At 35.7% G+C, this 18,510-nt stretch overlaps 1 protein-coding gene across 13 annotated transcripts in view; it reads left to right on the forward strand.

Moving 5' to 3' along the window:
• Nucleotides 1–16,951, forward strand: part of ZNF438 (zinc finger protein 438) — a 64,542-nt gene extending 47,591 nt beyond the window's left edge. For 11 of the 13 annotated variants that reach the window (XM_026060042.1, XM_026060051.1, XM_026060055.1 and 8 more), the window contains 3 exons: nt 4,027–4,131; nt 8,854–10,717; nt 12,316–16,951. In XM_026060042.1, the coding sequence (XP_025915827.1) occupies nt 4,027–4,131; nt 8,854–10,717; nt 12,316–12,928 (2,582 nt within the window). In that variant the 3' untranslated portion in view covers nt 12,929–16,951. The remainder of the gene's footprint in view (nt 1–4,026; nt 4,132–8,853; nt 10,718–12,315) is intronic. The other 2 variants (XM_026060050.1, XM_026060056.1) reach the window with 1 other exon arrangement.
• The last annotated feature ends 1,559 nt before the right edge of the window (nt 16,952–18,510 follow it).

Genomic DNA, 18,510 nt, shown 5'->3' on the forward strand with positions numbered 1-18,510 from the left:
TGGGGAGTAAGAGGCATAACTCCCTTACTSTAGTCAAGGGTAGAGGTTTTCTGTCCCGAGGGGTGGGGTTGAACTCCCAGTAAAACAAAGATTGGTTCTATTCTCAGCTTATTTGAAAGGGGAGTGAGATTCTAGTCAGAAAGTATTTCATGACTTATTCATAAAATGGTTCTACTTGACCTTTTTGTGCTGCATATTTTCTGAAGAATTCTGCCTTCATTTTCATAGCAGACCTGGCCTTTATTGTTTCCTGCACTTCAGGAAAAAATAAGTCTATTAATTACCACCAATATTAGATGTATAAAGAATTTGTCCAGGTTGATGTGATCTTCACAGTCATTTTTAAAAGGACTTTATATTTGCATCAAGTTTACAAGGAATGAATTGCTGTTTAGGTCTGTATCTTTCTTGAAGGTCATTTTAAGACATTTCAGCTGGCAGTTCTCCCAGAAAATAATTTTAAGACTAGTTTCAGTCTTTTCTTTCAAATCTTCTGTTGGTACTGACCTTCCAAAGTATCTGATTCATATGCACAATGCCACTGCAGGTTCATGAATTCAGGGACCATTGCTTGCATCACCTCCCTTTAGCTATTTTCTGAACAATTAGTTCCCCCAAGTGGTTGTGTCACTAAAGCTGTGCTTTGCAAATCTCCAGGGCTGGTGTTCTGCGGTGGGTAGAATGACTAGGCAAAAAACCCCAAAGATAAAACACAGGAACTGCAGTGCTACCAGAATTGTTTCTTTTCTGCTCAACTGGCCTGTGGGAGCATCACAGTTGCCAAATAAGGTGCACTTTAAGTCTGACATGGTTAACTGCTGAAACTAGTATTGGACCATAGAAGCTGAAACACACTGTCTTTGATCATGTATCTAATAGTTTATCTCTCAGACAGAAATTCTCTTCTCAAACAGCAGAGAAGAACCAGTGCTTTTTCCTTTGATAGTGACTTCTCTGGTTGCAGAGGCTATGCACCATCTCCTACCCATAGTTTTATCTGCATAAAACATTTTTCCCAAGTTCTCTTATTGTCAGAGTAGTGACAAAAATGTGAGCATCGGTGTGTGTATTCTTTGTAAAGATGGAAGATGATACTAATAATTACAGATGCTTTATCTAGCTCTTTTCACAGCAGTTTTCATTTCTTGATTTGAAAATCTTTTGATCAGCTTAAAACCTTTTAATTATTGTAACCTTGATATGAAATGAGTAGCTTATAACTTGAGAGGAATGCTTTGAGAGTTCACAAACGCTATATGAGAGGTGTTAAAAGAACATGTGGATCTGCTAATAAATGTATTCCAAATTCATTGCAAAGGAGTGTTTAAAAATCTCTTATGTAGACATTCTGACTGCTAGGAAAGACTTCAGAACTTTTCTGCCTTTATACAGGAGCACAGAGATGGCCTTTTTGTACAAGGTTGTGTTAAGCCTTGCATTGCCCACATACTTTATGTAAGATGTTGCTTTAGAATATTGATTTACTCAGATGTGGCTAGTAGCATGCTTGATATAAAATCCTAAGTTTACCTCAAAGCTATTGGCTGCTTGTTATCCCCTACAGAAATAGCATTTCATACGTATTTGAAAAGTTACTTGTGATGGGACAATACAGAGAGGTAAAAGTTCAAGACTGCTACAAAGCCTTTAAGTATTTAAAATCTACAGTAAGGCTTTTTTCCTTGGATGAGAAATCCAAAATGATGTCTTAGATTATTGTTGTTTCTAATACTGATAATATAGCATCTAGATACAATGATTTCTTGATGTGTTAACTTTTGATTCACAGTTGTACTCTTGTAGGGGTATTGTTTGGCAGAGCAGTTTTCTTTGAGAACAGAGATGTTGAGAGATTGTATTTGCAGAAAGTATCCTTAATTGCAGAATGAAACTTTAAGTAATGAAGCAACTTTTATGTATACTTTCAAACAACAGAGGAAAGCATTTCTGAAACTTAAGAAAGTAGAGTTATCTAACAGTATAGATTTTTGATATTTTTTTTCTCCATTCTTTTTTTCATGGAAGTTGTATTGGATAGTATTTTTTTGAAATTCAGATCTGTATAAACTTTGGCATGTGTCATTATATGGCTGGTAGTGCAGAAAGGATCTATGTCAGGAAGAAAGAGACTGGATTAGACAGAAAACTGAAAAACTTCCCTAAATATGAACTATGTACCCATGATCTTGGATTACTGTATGAGTTATGCCTCCAAAATGACTACCACTGTTCATGCCAAAAATAGACTTAGTTTATTCCCACACTGAAAAATGTCATTAAAAATGTTAAGGTTGAGCATCTGCTTTAATGGAGTCCAGTTAATGTTCAAAACATTTTTATTTTCTAACTTTTTCTGTCTCTTTTGCTAAGAAGAGACTATTGGAGACTATTTAAGGAATCTAGTAAGTATCCCACTGCTTGCAGAATTTCTTGCAATTCACTATAATCGTAATCCCTTAAGATAATAAATTTGCACAGACTTTAAAGCACAGAAGGCCTTTCTAAATGGTAAAATGCTGAGTGCACAATGAGCAAATTACATTGATTCTTAAATCAGAATTAATTATGTACTTTAAAGAGGTCTAGCTTCCTTTTTAGAATTTTAACAATTTAATCTTGTTCCTCCCATGATATACAGAACACGTTGTTTTCTAAGCATATTTGTACATTCTGTATCTTAGTGTTTGTGTGAATGATGTGCTGTGGTTTTCTAATCTTGTATTGGAACACTTTGTTACGTTGTTTATTTTTCTAATCTATTTTAAATTGCACAAAAGGACACCTATGTAGAAATGATTTTATTACTCATAAAAAATCAAGCACTAAAAAGGTAAGAAATGCCAAGGTGTAAGGTTCCCCCTGTGGCTTAAATACTTCTGCTTTCAAACGCATGCAGTAGTAATGTTCCTTATCTATCTTAATAGTCTTCCTTTAATACCCATAATCCACCCTGAGTATTTTTCCTAGACACTTTCCAAATCTCATTTCTGGTTTTCTTCTCTTTTTCCTGCTCACCCTGTATATACCCTAGTTTCTCTTTCACACTATCTGAACCTAGCATTTAAGAGCTAAGGAGGGGCCATTTCCCTGTTTCAACTTGGGTATTTGGACTTAATGGTATAGTTTTAGGAAAAATCCAGCTCATTCTGAGGCAGGAGCATGTTCAATAGAAAGTAATCATTGGAAAAATTAGCTACTTAAAGTATACATGAACGCATTGAACACATGCCAAGAGCTTAAAACTTTGCCAAATTTGGGCAGCTTTTTAGAGAAACAAGACACTGCTGTGTCAAATATCAAGGTCTTCCTCTAATGCACAGATGTATTACTAGATTATTCTTGTTTTGAATGAAGGCATACCTCAGAACAGCTGACATGGGCTGTTAAAATTTCTTTTAGAAAATTATCTGAGGCAGATACCTAATATGGAATGTTCCACCCAGATGGTTAATACTTGACAAGGCTATAAACAACTGAAAATAGATTCTTATAATGTGTCATTTTGGAGAGTCCTAATCTATAGGCTTTATTACCAATCTCACTTTTTATAGGTGTGCAGCAAAACTAGTTCTGAACATAGAAGGCCAAATTCTGTTTTGTTTAATGTCTTCAGTTCTGTTGATTTAGGTGGGATTATGGAAAGTGCAAATCAGCATAGAATTTAGCTCCTGTATTTAAAAGTCTTATTAAAGCTACTGAAACGTCATTCTTCTGTGAGCTTTTTGTTTTGGTACTGTGACTGTCTGCCATGACAGTGAAGCTAAAGCATCCCATCTGTTTATGGCATTAACCAGCTTTATTCCTTTTTTAAACTATCGCCCTGTATTTGGCATGTAATATATTAGATTTTAAAATGGTTTTTGAGCAGAGAAAAATGGCAAAGAGCAAGAAGCATTAGCTTTCTTAATGCATTAGCTAGAAGATAATGTTTTATATTGTCTTTTTCTTTGTTTTTCGTTTTTCGTTTTGCTTTTTGTTTTGTTTTGTCCTGGGTTCTATTTATAACTGATTGAAGCACTTTTGCAGGTGGTGGTTTTTTGCATGCTAATCCTGCAGAGAAACATTGTGTCCAACAAAGTATGCTGGGTCAGCAAAAACAAGAAACTTATGCTGGAAAGACAGTATCCACAGGTATTTAGTGTGTATGGAGATTTGGCAGAATGTAATGATTAACTAGCATTGACTGAAATTGATTTAGTATTGTCTGTTAGAGAATTGCTACACGTTTTTTCTTTCCAAGAGAATAGATTTTTTTCCTTTCAAGTCAGCAAATGACTCAACAGCATAAACATGTATTTTATAAAATATTTCATTTTTGTCTGTATTCTGCCTTTCCCTTCAAAACAAGATGATCATTCTTTTGTGTTATTTTCTGTCGCTTGTCTGGTTGTACACATTAAATATACACCTGGACAAGTGAGGTGGGCTTACAAAATTTATTAAAAATTTAATACCAGTGCACACTGGGTTTTGGCATCTTGATGTTTCCTTTATGTTTGAAATAGGTCGTATTATTGGGGAAAATGGTTTCTTTTCACACACTTTCTACAGTATCTGAGTTCACCAATGATACATGCTTTACATAAAGGCAGAACAAATTGAGAGAGATACAAAAAGAAGCAGAATAGGCTAGACTGGACTAGAGTGGCTCTCATGAAGGAAAGGGGACCACAGATGAACCGCAGTCCTGTGCAAGGCACTCATTCCTCTAGAGAACTCTTTCCAACATGTCTATATCATGGCTTCTCAGGAACTTTGATTTTTATTGGTGTATCATTGGCCAGTCCTATACAATTTTAAGGTAATTTAGAAATGGGGAAAACTTGCAACATACTGAAATATCAGACTGAGCTGATACTTCCATGTAGTAGTGTCGTAATGGTTAATCTTTTAACAGACACTTTTGAAGTAAATGGGTTAACTAGTATTTGATTTAACCTTGTGCTTAATTAGAGGTGTCCACCTGTTGCTCCAATTGTGTGCATATTTGAAATATTAAAAACATCAGTTAAAAGTGAGCTTCACACCATTCAGAGATTAACTCTAATGAGTTCACTCATTTCCTTTATTCTTAATGAGAGTTTTGGAGAAGCTATAAAAATTGTTGCTTTCCAGTAAAGGACCTGTGGACTATGGCTTGTAGAAAGAAAGAATGTGACCTAAAACCAAGGGCCATCCTCAAGAATGTCATTGCAGTGCCTGGACTGAAAATCCCCCTTCTTAGATATAAAGACTTCATGTGTTTGCACAGGAATGAAAGCTGTTCTTCAGGTCACAACTGGAAAGTCAAAACGAATCCTTTGAATCAGGGACAGGAATAATTTGAAAGGTGGCACAAAACACAAGTGGAATGTCCCTGAAAGATGCATACTAAATTTCCATTTGGCCTTCTGGTGTAGTGCCAGCCAGAGCCCATTCAAGTCCTCCAGTGTCAAGGTGGGAAAGACATGAATTACTGTAGCGATCTCTATGTCCAAAAGAAATTCATAGCCAAATGTAAATGGAAGAAATGTTCTTGGTCACAGATGATAGTTGGATGTTCTGGGTGGGGGTCAGTAGGACCTCCAAACTGTGAATCTATTGGGTGTTCTTCCTGATCCAGAAAGCTAAATAATCTTCTGTCACTTCTTCCAGTTAGCCTTCCCAATCAGCAAGCAAAATCTTAGTGGATCTGAAAGATCCTCAGATAGCTAGTCTGCATCTAGCCCACCTCTATATTTAGACACTGGCTAAGCTGCTTACCTACAGCAGCCCTGTTGGATGAGAGGGAAATACAGAGCTGAGTATCCTTTGCATACCAGAGGCACTGCAATGAATATTTCTTCACTAAACTCTCTAATGTAAACTTTGCAAAAAAAAAAATATATATACATATATATATATATATATATATATATATATACACTCAAGGTTGAGACCAAACATGGCTTGCCCGGAAGAAATATTTATGATAAAATTACACAGGTTGAAAAATAGAGTGTTTGTATAAAAATCCCTTCTCAAACAGCTATATCAATGCTTAGCATTATAATAACTACATAAGAAGAATGTTGATTTAAAAGGACCTTGTTTCAAAGAGCATTTTGTGATACTCATGAGGGTCTTAGCTTCTAAAATGCTAATTTCTTATGGAGTACKTGGGAATTATATGGAGAGATTTTCTTTAGATGAAAGTGATTTTAGTGTCTAAATTTGCAATGGCAAGTTCATGAATTTGAGAAACATATGTGCATTTTTAAAGCTAGTGTAATGCATTATTTGTACAAATGTTTCCTCTTAACCTTGAATTAACCATTCCTTGGTGGTGCTTCAACTGCCATTTCTAGACTTCTGTAGAAGAGATGTGAGTTGAGGCAGCAATGGAAATTTTGCTGTGGGTGCATCCTTTGCTGTCTTTGGTTGAGAGCGGGTGCCTTATAACTTGGAGTATTAAGAAACAGAGGTAGCAATCTTCTGAAGTACTGGCTTTCCTAATGAGTTTGTGCAAATCCTTGAATGAGGTTTTGAGATAAAAAGGGAGAGGTACAAGCCAAACATGAAGAGAGAGTGGAAGCTACTTCATGTTGAATGTTGTGACAGGCTGAATAAATGCTGGTTTGGAAAAAGTCTTTAACATCAGTATATGGCAAGGATAATCTGGAAAGTATCCCTAAAAACAAAATATATTTATGTAATCTACTGTGTTTAAGCTGTACAGTTTGACCTGTTGCTAGCTTTGAAGTTCAGGGTCTAGTTTGTTTAATGACTATATTAATTTATATCATTATATTATACTTTTTCTCAGAAACTCTTGAAGTGTTGCCTTAAAAGTAGTAACAAGAAGATACTGCACAGGAAACAAAAATTCTGGGTGCTATTAGCAATGTTAGCAGTTGAAAAAACTTTTTTTTTTTTTATATATAGTGATTGAAGATTGGCAAAATAGTAGTTATTAGTGAAGAATACTGGGTACTCCTAGCTTTCGTAGAACGAAAGTGGCTGTAGTGAGAAGAATTAACAGAATTTTAAAGTTGCCATACTTATGCTTTTTCCAGCTTGTGCAAACTTTCTAGGCTTGGTTTTATCCCTATTTAAAGGAATCTCTGTTTATGTTTGTGCAGGATTTCCAAAGGTACAATAGTCTAATCTGCATAGGATAACTGGAAGTTCTGAGCATCTCTACAGGACTGAGCAGACCAAAAGTATAGTTGGTACCCAGTAGTTTCATTTAATTGGTGGGGGATCAAGAAGATGCATAATAGAGGCTGATGCTCCAGGTAGCAACAAAAGGATCTAAGGTTTATGCTGTGCATAGTTACTCCAGGAACATGCAGTAGGTCAGTTCTGAGAAGCATCAGACCTATTATGTATGACATGTACAGTTTATATGTGCTTCTCAGTAGATCTAGCATGTCCCAAAAGCAGTGGATTTGCTGCACGTGTGCATGTGATGTGTACACACATATATCTGTCTGGGACTTCTCATCACAAAATGCAATAGCTCTGTAACTTACAGTGCATTTTGCAAAGCGCACAATGTCTGTGAAGAACATCCRGTATCAGGATAAAGCTATTTGAGTTTGCAGTGTTGATAGTAATTCACAGTTATCTCTATAGGGCTGTAAAAATGTATAAATGCATTTGTAATACAAGGCTTTAAACGATAAGGAACAGAAATTTCTACTGAATTACCTCTTTACAATATTTTGGGGTTCTAGCATTTATTTTTAAATATTCCATTCAAATATAATTCCTCTCTTTAAAATGAATTTTTCATAAATATGTTGTTGCCTCCTCAAATTGCCTGCATGGCTGGAATCTTTGTGGTTATGAATTTTCAGTGATTGAGGCAGATTTTCTGGAAAAAAAAGTCCCAGTTTTTGAGAACTTGAAGAAGGCTACAGTTTATTTAACAACAGATAATTAGGCTGTTGTATGAAATGTTAGTGGTACTATTCAGCTATATATCAAATGTTTTTTTTTTAATGTAGTATGTGAAAGGGCAGTGTATATCTCTGCCACGCGGTGCAGATTATATTTTACTTGTTTTACAGTTTTCTCTTTCCTTAATTATCCTCACATTTTTCTTCTTTATTAAAAATGTTTGTGATATTTACCAACACAAGTAGAAACAGCAAAAAACTGTGGTGTAACTTAGATAAACTTTCAAGAAAATAGTTGAATAACTTAAGTTTTTACAACAATAGTTCTATTGTGCAGTCAAAACGCATGGCACTCAAATACAGCAATGTGTATGATTGATTTTTTAATAACAGTTCTTCTTCTCTCAAGTCCTCTCTGATTTTATTACAAGTTTGCATACTTTGTAGCAGTAATTTTTTAAAGACTTCCTCAGGTAAGCTTTAGTCTATCTAATAAAAAGCRCAGATCGTAAATGTTATAGAAATTCTCTGCAAAATACAATGACTCTGGTAGAAAGATATGGTCAGAGCAGGTGCTTAGAAGACTTCTGCATCATAAAAAGTTTAAATCTTGTCCATTATAGTTCTTCCAACTGAATATTGACAGCATGCTGGTACAGATTTTCCTGGGCAGAAGAGGTTAAAGGTGTATATGTTCTGAAATGTTGCAAAGTGTATAACCTAGAATGGAAACACCATTTAAGGTTAGCTTAAGAGACTTTTTTTTGCATATGTATATTTAAGCATGTTGCTTCATGGTTTGTTTTTGTTCTGTCCATGAGAAGCTTGCAATTCCAAGCTTAATTTAGTGGTTGTTTAAATACCTAAATATTTGTGATAAGTTTGTGTGTAATAGTATCCTTTGTTAGCAGTTTCATTTTTGACACAGTGATTTTTCAAAAAGAAATATTATACATTGTCTTACATGTCTGTGGATTTTATTTTATTACAGATGAACACAAATCCCCTTCTGATATCATACAAAGTTTTCAGAAGAAAAGTCAGTTTAGGACCATCGCTCCAAAAATGGTACCGAAAATTTTAACATCTGGAGTGGTTTCTTGTCTTCAGTCATCTTTGCCTGAACAAAATACACCTATTTTGGCTGCAGGTTCTAAACCACTGGTAGTACCAACACAAAACTATGCTGTGATGCGGGTTGCTGGTCATGATGGAACTTTTTCTGTTTTGGCCTTGCCGTACATTACCCCTGCACTAACACAGCAAATCCAGCAGTCAAACAGGACCCCTTCTGAAAATCTCAAGCTGCCTATCCCTAGGTACCAATCTGTAAGAAATAAATTGCTGGGTGAGAAAAAAACAACTCAAATCTCTGTTCTGGCTGCACATGACAAGATTCCTACCAAAGCCCAGATCTCGTCACAGACTTCCCCCATGACTACGTTAACTGAAGACTATCCTGAAACTCGTAGTAGTTCAGATTCATCTGAGCAAGTGATGTTAATGGACCGTGGTTCAGCTGAAATTACAGTTGCCCCATTACTAAATCAAAGCAGCTGTATGGAATCGGGATCTCCTTTACTAAACAAAACAGACATTACTGAAGGTAATGTTTCTGGACTGTCTGTAGCTAAAGATTCTTTAACCAAGCCAGCAAGTACAAATAATCCCGTGAAACTAAGCCTACACTCTGTGAAGACAGCATTTGAAACCACAAAAGATTCGCTCATAATGTGCGAGAAACTAAAAGAAAAACCCATGAATTCTGCAAATTCTGCCACTGTACTGTCACCAGCAGTTTTTGGCAGTGCAATACAGCTGACTCCATCTGCACCAAAAGGAAAACTTCCTATTCTGCCTTACTCAAGAGTGAAAAATACAATGTTTTCTAAATCTAAGCAAAATGCTAATGTTATGGATGTATCTGGTCCTTCACTAAGATCTGAATGTGAAAAGATACCAGCTTTGGTGAAAACCTTTCATCTTCCTACTAAAGCATCTGATAAACGATTAGCTGTATCATTTGCACAAGTCCCCAAACAAACCATTCGAGAAAATTCCTTCTGTCCATCCAATAAAGTGGATGGTGACAGTCTTAAAAAGTTGAATGGTCTATCCTCTAAAAGAAGAGGCAGAAAAAGAAGAACCCCAGATGATCTGTTGGCTTTTCAGTCCAAGCGAAGGAAATGCATTGTTAATAAGTTTAGAGAAGGAAGAGAGAGGGCAAAAGTTGATCTTCAGCAACCTCAAGACAAAAAAACAGAAGCAGTGAAAAAATACCGTAGTATTAGACCAAAGCCCGTGGTAGTTGTACAGGCTTTTGCACCGCTGACTACTGCAGCGATAGTGGAGACAAAATCTCCTGACCATTTAGAGCAAGATCTTTTTTTAAATAGCTCACTTCCCAATAAATATTTAAGTTACAAGCATAATGATACCATCTCTTCTAAATCAAGTGATTTAAGTAGAAATGTATATTCAACTGTACCTAAGCTATGGCATAGATGTCACGTCTGTAACCATAGCTTCCAGTTTAAACACCATCTTCAGGACCATATGAATACACATACCAACAAAAGGCCTTACAGTTGTCGGATTTGCCGGAAAGCATATATTCATTCTGGAAGCCTGAGTACACATATGAAACTTCATCACAATGAAGGCAGACCCAAAAAGCTTGTGTGTTGCGAGTTCTGTGCTAAAGTTTTTGGCCATGCAAAAGTATACTTTGGCCATCTAAAGGAGGTTCACAGGGTTGTTATCAGCACAGAGCCCTCTACTAGTGAGCAACAGCTGCAAGATGCTTTAAGGAACAGAGATACGAATATGAAAGAGGCAGAAGAAGCAACAGAGAGGTGAGTGTTTCCACTAATTAGGTGTTCATAAAACCAGGTTTTCAGTAGAAATAAGGAAAATCAGAAACAGGTTGTCAGTAGAAATTCATAAATGTCACCATTATGAAAGCTGTTGATTTTTTTCTCAGCTGTTTTCTCCCAAGTGGAATTCCTAATGATTTCCACATTCTGTTAAGACAGGTAGTCAATCCACTAGACCATCCGGTATATTTTAGCTGGTATATTGGTTGTAAATTATCACTAACACCTGAATAGCCGAAGTAATTTTGCATATATCCCAGTAATACCCAAACTGCCAGTAGCTCTATTTTTATTAGTTGATTTCTAATGGCTAATATTTTTTCTGTTAACCTGAACTGTATTTTTACAGTGTTTTTCTCCAGCAGGTAAGTGAACCAAATGTCATAAGTGAAAGCAATTCATATTTCAGTATTAGCTTGTAGTTTGTTTACCCTATTAAATATCATTATCCCATTTCCTCTCTGGAGTGCTGTGAGCTAATCTGTCATGTGCATTGATTACTGCTTCTTTTTGCGATCATTTAGCCAAGTAAAAAAGCTAATATATGCCACAAAGATGGATAGGACATTCTTTCATCTCTTCAGCAGGATTTTGAGGTGAATTTTCTTGACACAGTAGAAATGCTGTGATAGTAGAAAAGCTTTTTTTGGCTTCACTGTGCATCTGTTTTCATTGAAATATGCTTTATTAAGCTCAGTACAACTCAGTATCTCAGTTTTATACAGTTCGCTTGCATAGTTCCGTTTGCTAGGACACCAGTCAGAAATATTTAAGATTTTGAACCTAAAAAAAGCTGATACTTTTATTTCAGCCTTATCCATTTTGTCTGTCTAATCTGTATTAGTAAATATTAATATGTGATCCTTTTTCTAGATATTATGAGAAGGTGTTCTGTGGAGTTCTTTCGATTGCCTTAACTTAAACCAGCAATATGCTAGCTTTATGTATATGTTTCCTTTATACTGCAGAGTTGTCCTGAACCAATGAACACAGGCTGTGCAGTTGCAAATTGTACATACAATTTTTTTTTTTTTTTACTGTGTTAGTAACTTTTAGAAAAAAAGAAACTTTGAGGTTTCATTGTTGCTGTCTTGGAGTGGGAGGTAGGACCTATTTTAATTTAAACAGCCTTTAGATCAGTCAATGCAAACAGATCAATCAATTTCTCTTAATAGCTTCTGGTAAGATTCACTTTTGCTTTTCTAGCACAGAGGCAGAGATATTTGAATTGACCTCACTAACTCAGGAACTTAAAATGTTATTAAACTTTTATTTAAATGTTAGTGTTGTTAAAAGATGATTTTTACAAAGACTAATTTTGGAGGGAATTTTTTAACTTAATAGTGCTGAATAACATTTGGTTTCATTTGTTTCCTAACCAGACTTAATATTATTTAATTTCTCTTTTTTTCTGCTCCTAATAAATTAGGTATTGTATGAACAATGCCTGTTTTTAATTAAAAGTAAGTTTAAATGCCATCTCTTCTGAAAACTTAGGTGGATGGAAATTGTCATCTCTGTTCTGTGCATGGCTAATACTGAAGTAGTTTGCATTTCCTTTTTTTTTTTTTTGACAGAGGAAATAAATGCAATTTTGAAGATCTTTTCCATAATCCAGGAGAAGTCAAATTACAGATCAAATGTGGTCGATGCCAGTTTATTGCACAGTCTTTTGCTGAAATGAAGTTTCATTTATTGTGCTCTCATGGAGAAGAGATCCAGGGAAGAGTAAAGGAAGGGATTTTGCAAGGAAATAGAGGAACTAAGGGGGAATTGGTCAAACACGCAACTCACTTCTGGAAACAGCGCAATGAGAGAAGACGTTTAGCAAAATCCAGTGCTCATGAGGAGGAGTTTTATACTTTTCCAAAACTGAAAAGGCAAATATACTTTCACCATCAAAATAATGTTGATGTGTTATCTAAGAATGAAATGACTCCTTCAGGAAACAGCGAAGCAGCCAAGGAGATGCAAAATGTAGGTTGTGGTGGACAGAGAAAAAAAATTGAAATTTGGTCTAAGGCTGGGTATAACTGCATTTTGTGCAAACAGTTATTTGGAAGAAAAGAAGATCTTTGTAATCATTGGCAGAGTCATCATAACTGTGAAGACCCTTCCATTTTATGGACAATTTTTAATTTGTTCTCAAAACAMGGAATTATTGACCTTTCTAATAATGGTGAATATTAAAACTCAATTTTGCAATGCTATGAAAAACATGAACTAAATTCCCAAATTATTGTGTGCTTTTGCTGTGTTGCGAAACTGACTCAAGAAAATTCACTTGAGAGGTTTGTTTGATTGTTTTGTTTGGTTGATTGGKTTTTTTTTTTAAGTTATAATTTGCAGTCTTTGCTCACTTTTATTTTGTTAAATAGAAAACGCATTCACCCATTATCTTTCAGGATGGGTGCATGTAAGCCTGTTATGAAACACTGTGCTTAATGTTCATGYGTTAGGAAGTTAGCAGCAAATATGCAATGTGAATGGTTAAAATTAAGGAAAGAGATACTCAAGATACATTATACTATACACACAGAAATGAATCAGTTTACATGAAGTAATCCTGATCTTAAGTGGAATGACAAACCAGACTGAAAGTGTAATTTGAGTCCCAACTCTGCTTCCAGATTTTGTGGTAAATATGTATTTGCATACAGTTCTCTAGGTCATTTGAATGTGCGTACAAGCCTATATTCAGAGATTTGTAATTTAAGAGCTTTTAAATCTTTTCTTGATTTCAGTGTCTTCAGCCTTGTTTGTTGCTTGCAGTTTTGTTGCTGGCAAGCCTTTCAGGTGTTATGTTCTGCTCTGGTAACAGCAGAGATCTTTAGATTTTTTTTTAAACTGAAAAAAATCACATGTATTTTTYCTTTTTTGCCTGTAGCCTACTTTGGGATCAAGACAAGAGTTAGTTGTCACTGTGAAGATGGAACTCAAAGCTTGACTGTTTTATGAAAAAAATGTTTGTTTTAAAAATAGTAATCTGAGTTTGTTACTTCTAGGAAGTTTGACATTCTGCAACAGATTCCATGATTCACAGTAAACTTTAAGAATATTCCTTGCACCTCCTGTGACAGCAGCACTACTGCTGCCAACACCTTTAGCACTCTGCCGTTAGCATTCTTGCTATATATCTCATGTACCTGTGCAGTTGGCCCAGTCTGTGGCTTTAAAGGGAAATTGTCCCTCCAACTCTAAATATTTTGTATAGGGTATAAATTTTTTTCCTTGTGTTGCCAAATTTACTATACTACAGGAACTGCATGCAGCACCTTAACTTTCCAATAGATATCATCTTAAACACAGCAGCGAGTAATACCAGTTATTTTACTAGGATGCAAACCCATRATAGCCTGTAATGCAGGAATAGTGCATGCTGTATCCTCCAGCGCAGAACAGACCCGGTAAATTACCATTTCAGCACGTCTCCAAGGAGGAARGTCAGACCTGACTGCAAGGACAAAAGTTGTATGCATACCTTGGGGGGTTTTTAGTTTAAAACTGAAGCACAATTTTACACTGAGACACTGCAAAACAATAGAAAAGGACTACTGATGAATACTAAAGAATTCCTATGAAGTTGTACAGAATTCTTCAAAGTCTGAGTTTTCATTTTTTAAATGAAAATAATAATTCTTATTGCAAAATGGAAGCTTACACTGCTATATCACAGTTTTTTGTGTTGATAGTCTAGTTAGCCATTTATACATGCTTTTCAGATTGTTGCAACAAGATAAAGTTCTGGTACTCAGTTTTGATGAAAAGTTCATTGAAGCTATTGAAACTAGTGTAAAATTTGTGTTTAAATTGCTCTTACTTAAAGCCTAACATACATCTAAATTATTTTGGGAGCAATAATGAATACAGTATAGGAAGTCACTATATTGTTTGAGAGAAGTGAGAGCATGTTCGATGACAAACTGAAAAATACACCAATGCCGTTTCTACACCACAGCTTTGTTCATTTCTTTTTATGGTCAAACTGTAACTGAGGGATTGCAAAGATGAAAGTGTCATTCTCAAAATGTCCAGGGTGGCCATGCGCTACTTTGCAAAAATTGTGATGAAAACATGAAAAGAAGAGATCTAAAAATGTTGGGTATTCAGAATGGGATTCCAGAAACTGTTGCAATATTTTGTGTGTGTGTGTTTTTTTAAATAGTAAAGGCAACTTTGAGCTAGCAGTTTTGAATGACATCTCTTGTCTTATGGTGCTTTGCCTGGTGTAGAACCATGAGACTGGAGCCAAGTAAAATAAAAGACAAAAGGAAATTTCTCATTGAACTGTGCAGGTGTTTGATAAGGTGGAAGATCCCTGTGGATTTTCACAGCTTCCTTCTTAGTATCTGTTGCTATAAAAAAACAATTGTGGTTGTTTCATTGCTTTAGAGTATTATTTTCACGTGCTGAACTACTTCAAACATACTGTTTATTCTTGTTCTTTTCTATGGCACATCCATCTTTAATACCTGTAATATATTCCCTTTTTCTTATCAGATAAATGGARTAGAATGTATGGAACATTTGGAAAGGAATAGCTAATTTTACAGTCAGTGTTTCATATCAAACTAAGACTGTATTTAACTTAGTAAAGTGTATTTACATTTAGAAGCCTTCCCCCCCCCCCCAGCTTAGTTCTTTGACTTTCAAAATCAAACAACTTGGTGTTTTCCCTGAAAAAGAAATGTGAGAACAGTCCCTCCTTCACATAGTTAAAATATATCAAAGGAAAGTTCATTCCTGGCCTAAAGCTCTCATTTTAAGGTTAGGCAAAAACTTAATGAACATGATCAAACCTTTTTTATTTTTATTTAGAACAGACTTTAAATCACTTTTCCTGCAGAATCATCAGTCCCTCAGTGTAGTTCCTCATGTTCAGGAATAGCACCAGTGATGACAGAATAGTCCTTCAAAAATCTTACCAAACAGTATTTGCTAAGAATATGGGTGGATCAGAGCCAGCGATGTAGATGAGTTGTTTGGTGTTGCTTATCAGACAAGAATAGTTGCTCACTTTCATTTCATGTAAGAAAAGAGGTTTGCAATGAGGGGAGTGAGGGTTGGGATGAGGGGGTGTTGCTTATTTAACTGGAAATTTTCATGTGCAGTGATTTTTTTTCCACCATACTTTTGAGCTTTTCATCCTTTCTCTAGTGCAGGCCAAACAGGTAAAGGGCCTTCAGCGATTTAAAGCCTGAAAGCATGTTTTAAAGCGTGGTTCTAAGCTACTTCTCAGTGTTCTTGTAAATGTTTAAAATTAGAAGCCTTTTTTATCAAGCCTGAAAACATTCTTACATTTCAGTCTATTATGATTACAGTAGATTATTCAAGGCTGGAATTTTTTAAAATAGCCTGGCATTAAATACAGATGTATCCTTTGTTTAATGTGTGTTTGCTTTGAATTTGTGTTCATTTTGATAACATTTTGAGGTATGAAGTAAGCCTTATTTACAGCAACATTAAATAGTGCATGTTTGCTGTTCAGCAAATGGTTGTCATGAATACAGTTTGCTGTTTACTTTAAGGCTGGACAAGTTACCATCTGGTTTTGCACATAAATTATATTTTTAAATTGTTGAAATGAATGTTATTGTTTTTGTAGCTGTAGTTTTGTTCCCTTCTGATTTTTCATTAAATCTCTGTTTTAGCTTCACTGTTCAACTTTAAAGCTGTTCCTCATGTGGAAAGTTGTTTCTTCATCATCACACCATAAATAATCAAAGCTGGATGAGTTCCTTCGCTTCTCTGGCTTGCAGAATATTGCCCTTCTCCAGCTGCAGAGCTACAGTTTCCTATCGTTAACTTGACATAGTTGCTGGCAGTAAATGCTTTACTTCGTTTATTTATTAGAATTTAGATCTCTGCTGTTTAGCTCCATCAGAGTTTCTGTCATACCTCATTAGATACTTATTTTATCTACTATTCGCTGAGCTCTTTAGAATAAGTGTTATAAGCAGGATGAACAGGTATTTAGATGAGCAGATTTCTACCCTAACTTTGTGCAAATGACGCTAATGTTTGAGAATCACCAGCTTATCTCGGCTCAGCCATGTAGTATGCTATATTTCTACAACACACCCACCTACATATGCATCTAGTTTGGAAGGAAATATATACTTTGAATTCAATTGATGTCAGTTACTGTTATCAAACCTGTACAATGTAGGTTTGTGCTTAATGTGCATAAAGATTAAAATGCCGTTAATTGTAGCAGGTTTACGTGTCAAATTCCTTATAGCTCTGAAATGTGAAAATGTCTGTGCTGAATATGACACAGAAAAAAATTTAGTCTCATGAAGAAAACTCTGATGGCTTAACAAGAGTGGCAAAGGGTCTTCTCATTTTAATGAGTGGTTTTATAGCTGATTCATTTCATTTTAGCATTTCCTCCACTTTTTTTTTTTTTTTTAAGTGTCATCACTTGGCTTGGTCAGTACTAATGAAGAAGACCTGAGCCTGCAAGCAAGTTCCGTGAACAAATTAGTTTACTTCCTTTCTCCACACAGGTACTTACATGGAATCAAAATTGTCTTGGTGACATTACATATACCCACATGAGGTGGGGCAACATGCAGGATTTGGGCTTCAATATATGACTTTGCGACTGACATTCCAAAGTAGAAATTGCAAATCTGGGGGTAAAAATGAGTCATTTTTCAGACTTGAGTGAATTTTGAACACTTTACTGACAAACCTTTAAGAAATGCTAAAAGCTGCCAATAATATACCTTTCTACTTGTGTTATGTTTGATAGTTTTATTGAAGTAGTAGTAGTAGTATTCTAAAATATGATGGTTCTGATGCTTTCAAGTGTAAAGGAAACTTTCTCTGTTTCGTTTTTTCACACTTTATTGGCTTTTACATGCAAGCACTAGGAGAGATGAGGCAGAGTATGATTGCTGCTGCTGACCAATCAAGAAACATTATCCTGAAGTTATTTTACAGAAATTTCCAGTTTAGTCTAGAACAACTGATCCAATCAGTCAAAAATTTCCATTTGTACTAAAGATTTACAGTTAGGTTACTGTCTGGGGCAAAACTCTACTTGAAGGGAATATGTCCTTCATGCATGGTGTTCTGTGCACAATTACACTGTTCGGATGCAATTTATAGATGGTAGAGCTTCAGCTGATAGCTACAGGCAGTTCTGTCTTAAAATTCCCTTAATTTCTCTTTGACTTGAATTTTGTTGAATATTTCTACTGTTGTGCCACTCCGGATCATGGTCCAAGGATAAAGTACTCAGACACTTTCTAAGAGACTTGCAGCATGCAGTAATTCAGTGGATGAAAGGAGAAGAAATATGCAAAGCAAGACGGAATGATGGAGGTTGGGAAAACCTATTGAATGCAAGGTCAGATTTCCAGTATGACTAGCCTTTGGTGGCCTCTATGCCTGGAAGTTTCTTAGAGCCTTATTCTTTCTCCCTTCCACCACTTCTAGGTACATGATTCCAGAGTCTGCTCTCGCTTGAGGCATGTGACTGCAGCATGCTAGGTTTCCTTTTCATAGCCAGTGGAGGGGCTTAGCTCTTCCAGGTGTCATAGTTCACTTTCTGCCTGTGCTATTCTTTTAATGTCTCAGTTACATGCTTATAGTTAGGTCAGCCACATCCTGGCTGCTGAGACCAGCTGCTCCTATACCTGAAATGTGATCTTTCAGTTTCCTGGAGAAAGCATCTTTTAGTTTTATACCATGAAAGTGAAATCAAATGCTACATCTGTACTTAGCAAAAGAGGAAAATGGCTTACTCGGTTTCCTGCAGATAC

This window comes from Apteryx rowi, unplaced genomic scaffold, assembly GCF_003343035.1.
Source record: "Apteryx rowi isolate R43461 unplaced genomic scaffold, aptRow1 scaffold_164, whole genome shotgun sequence".
NCBI lineage: Eukaryota > Metazoa > Chordata > Aves > Apterygiformes > Apterygidae > Apteryx > Apteryx rowi.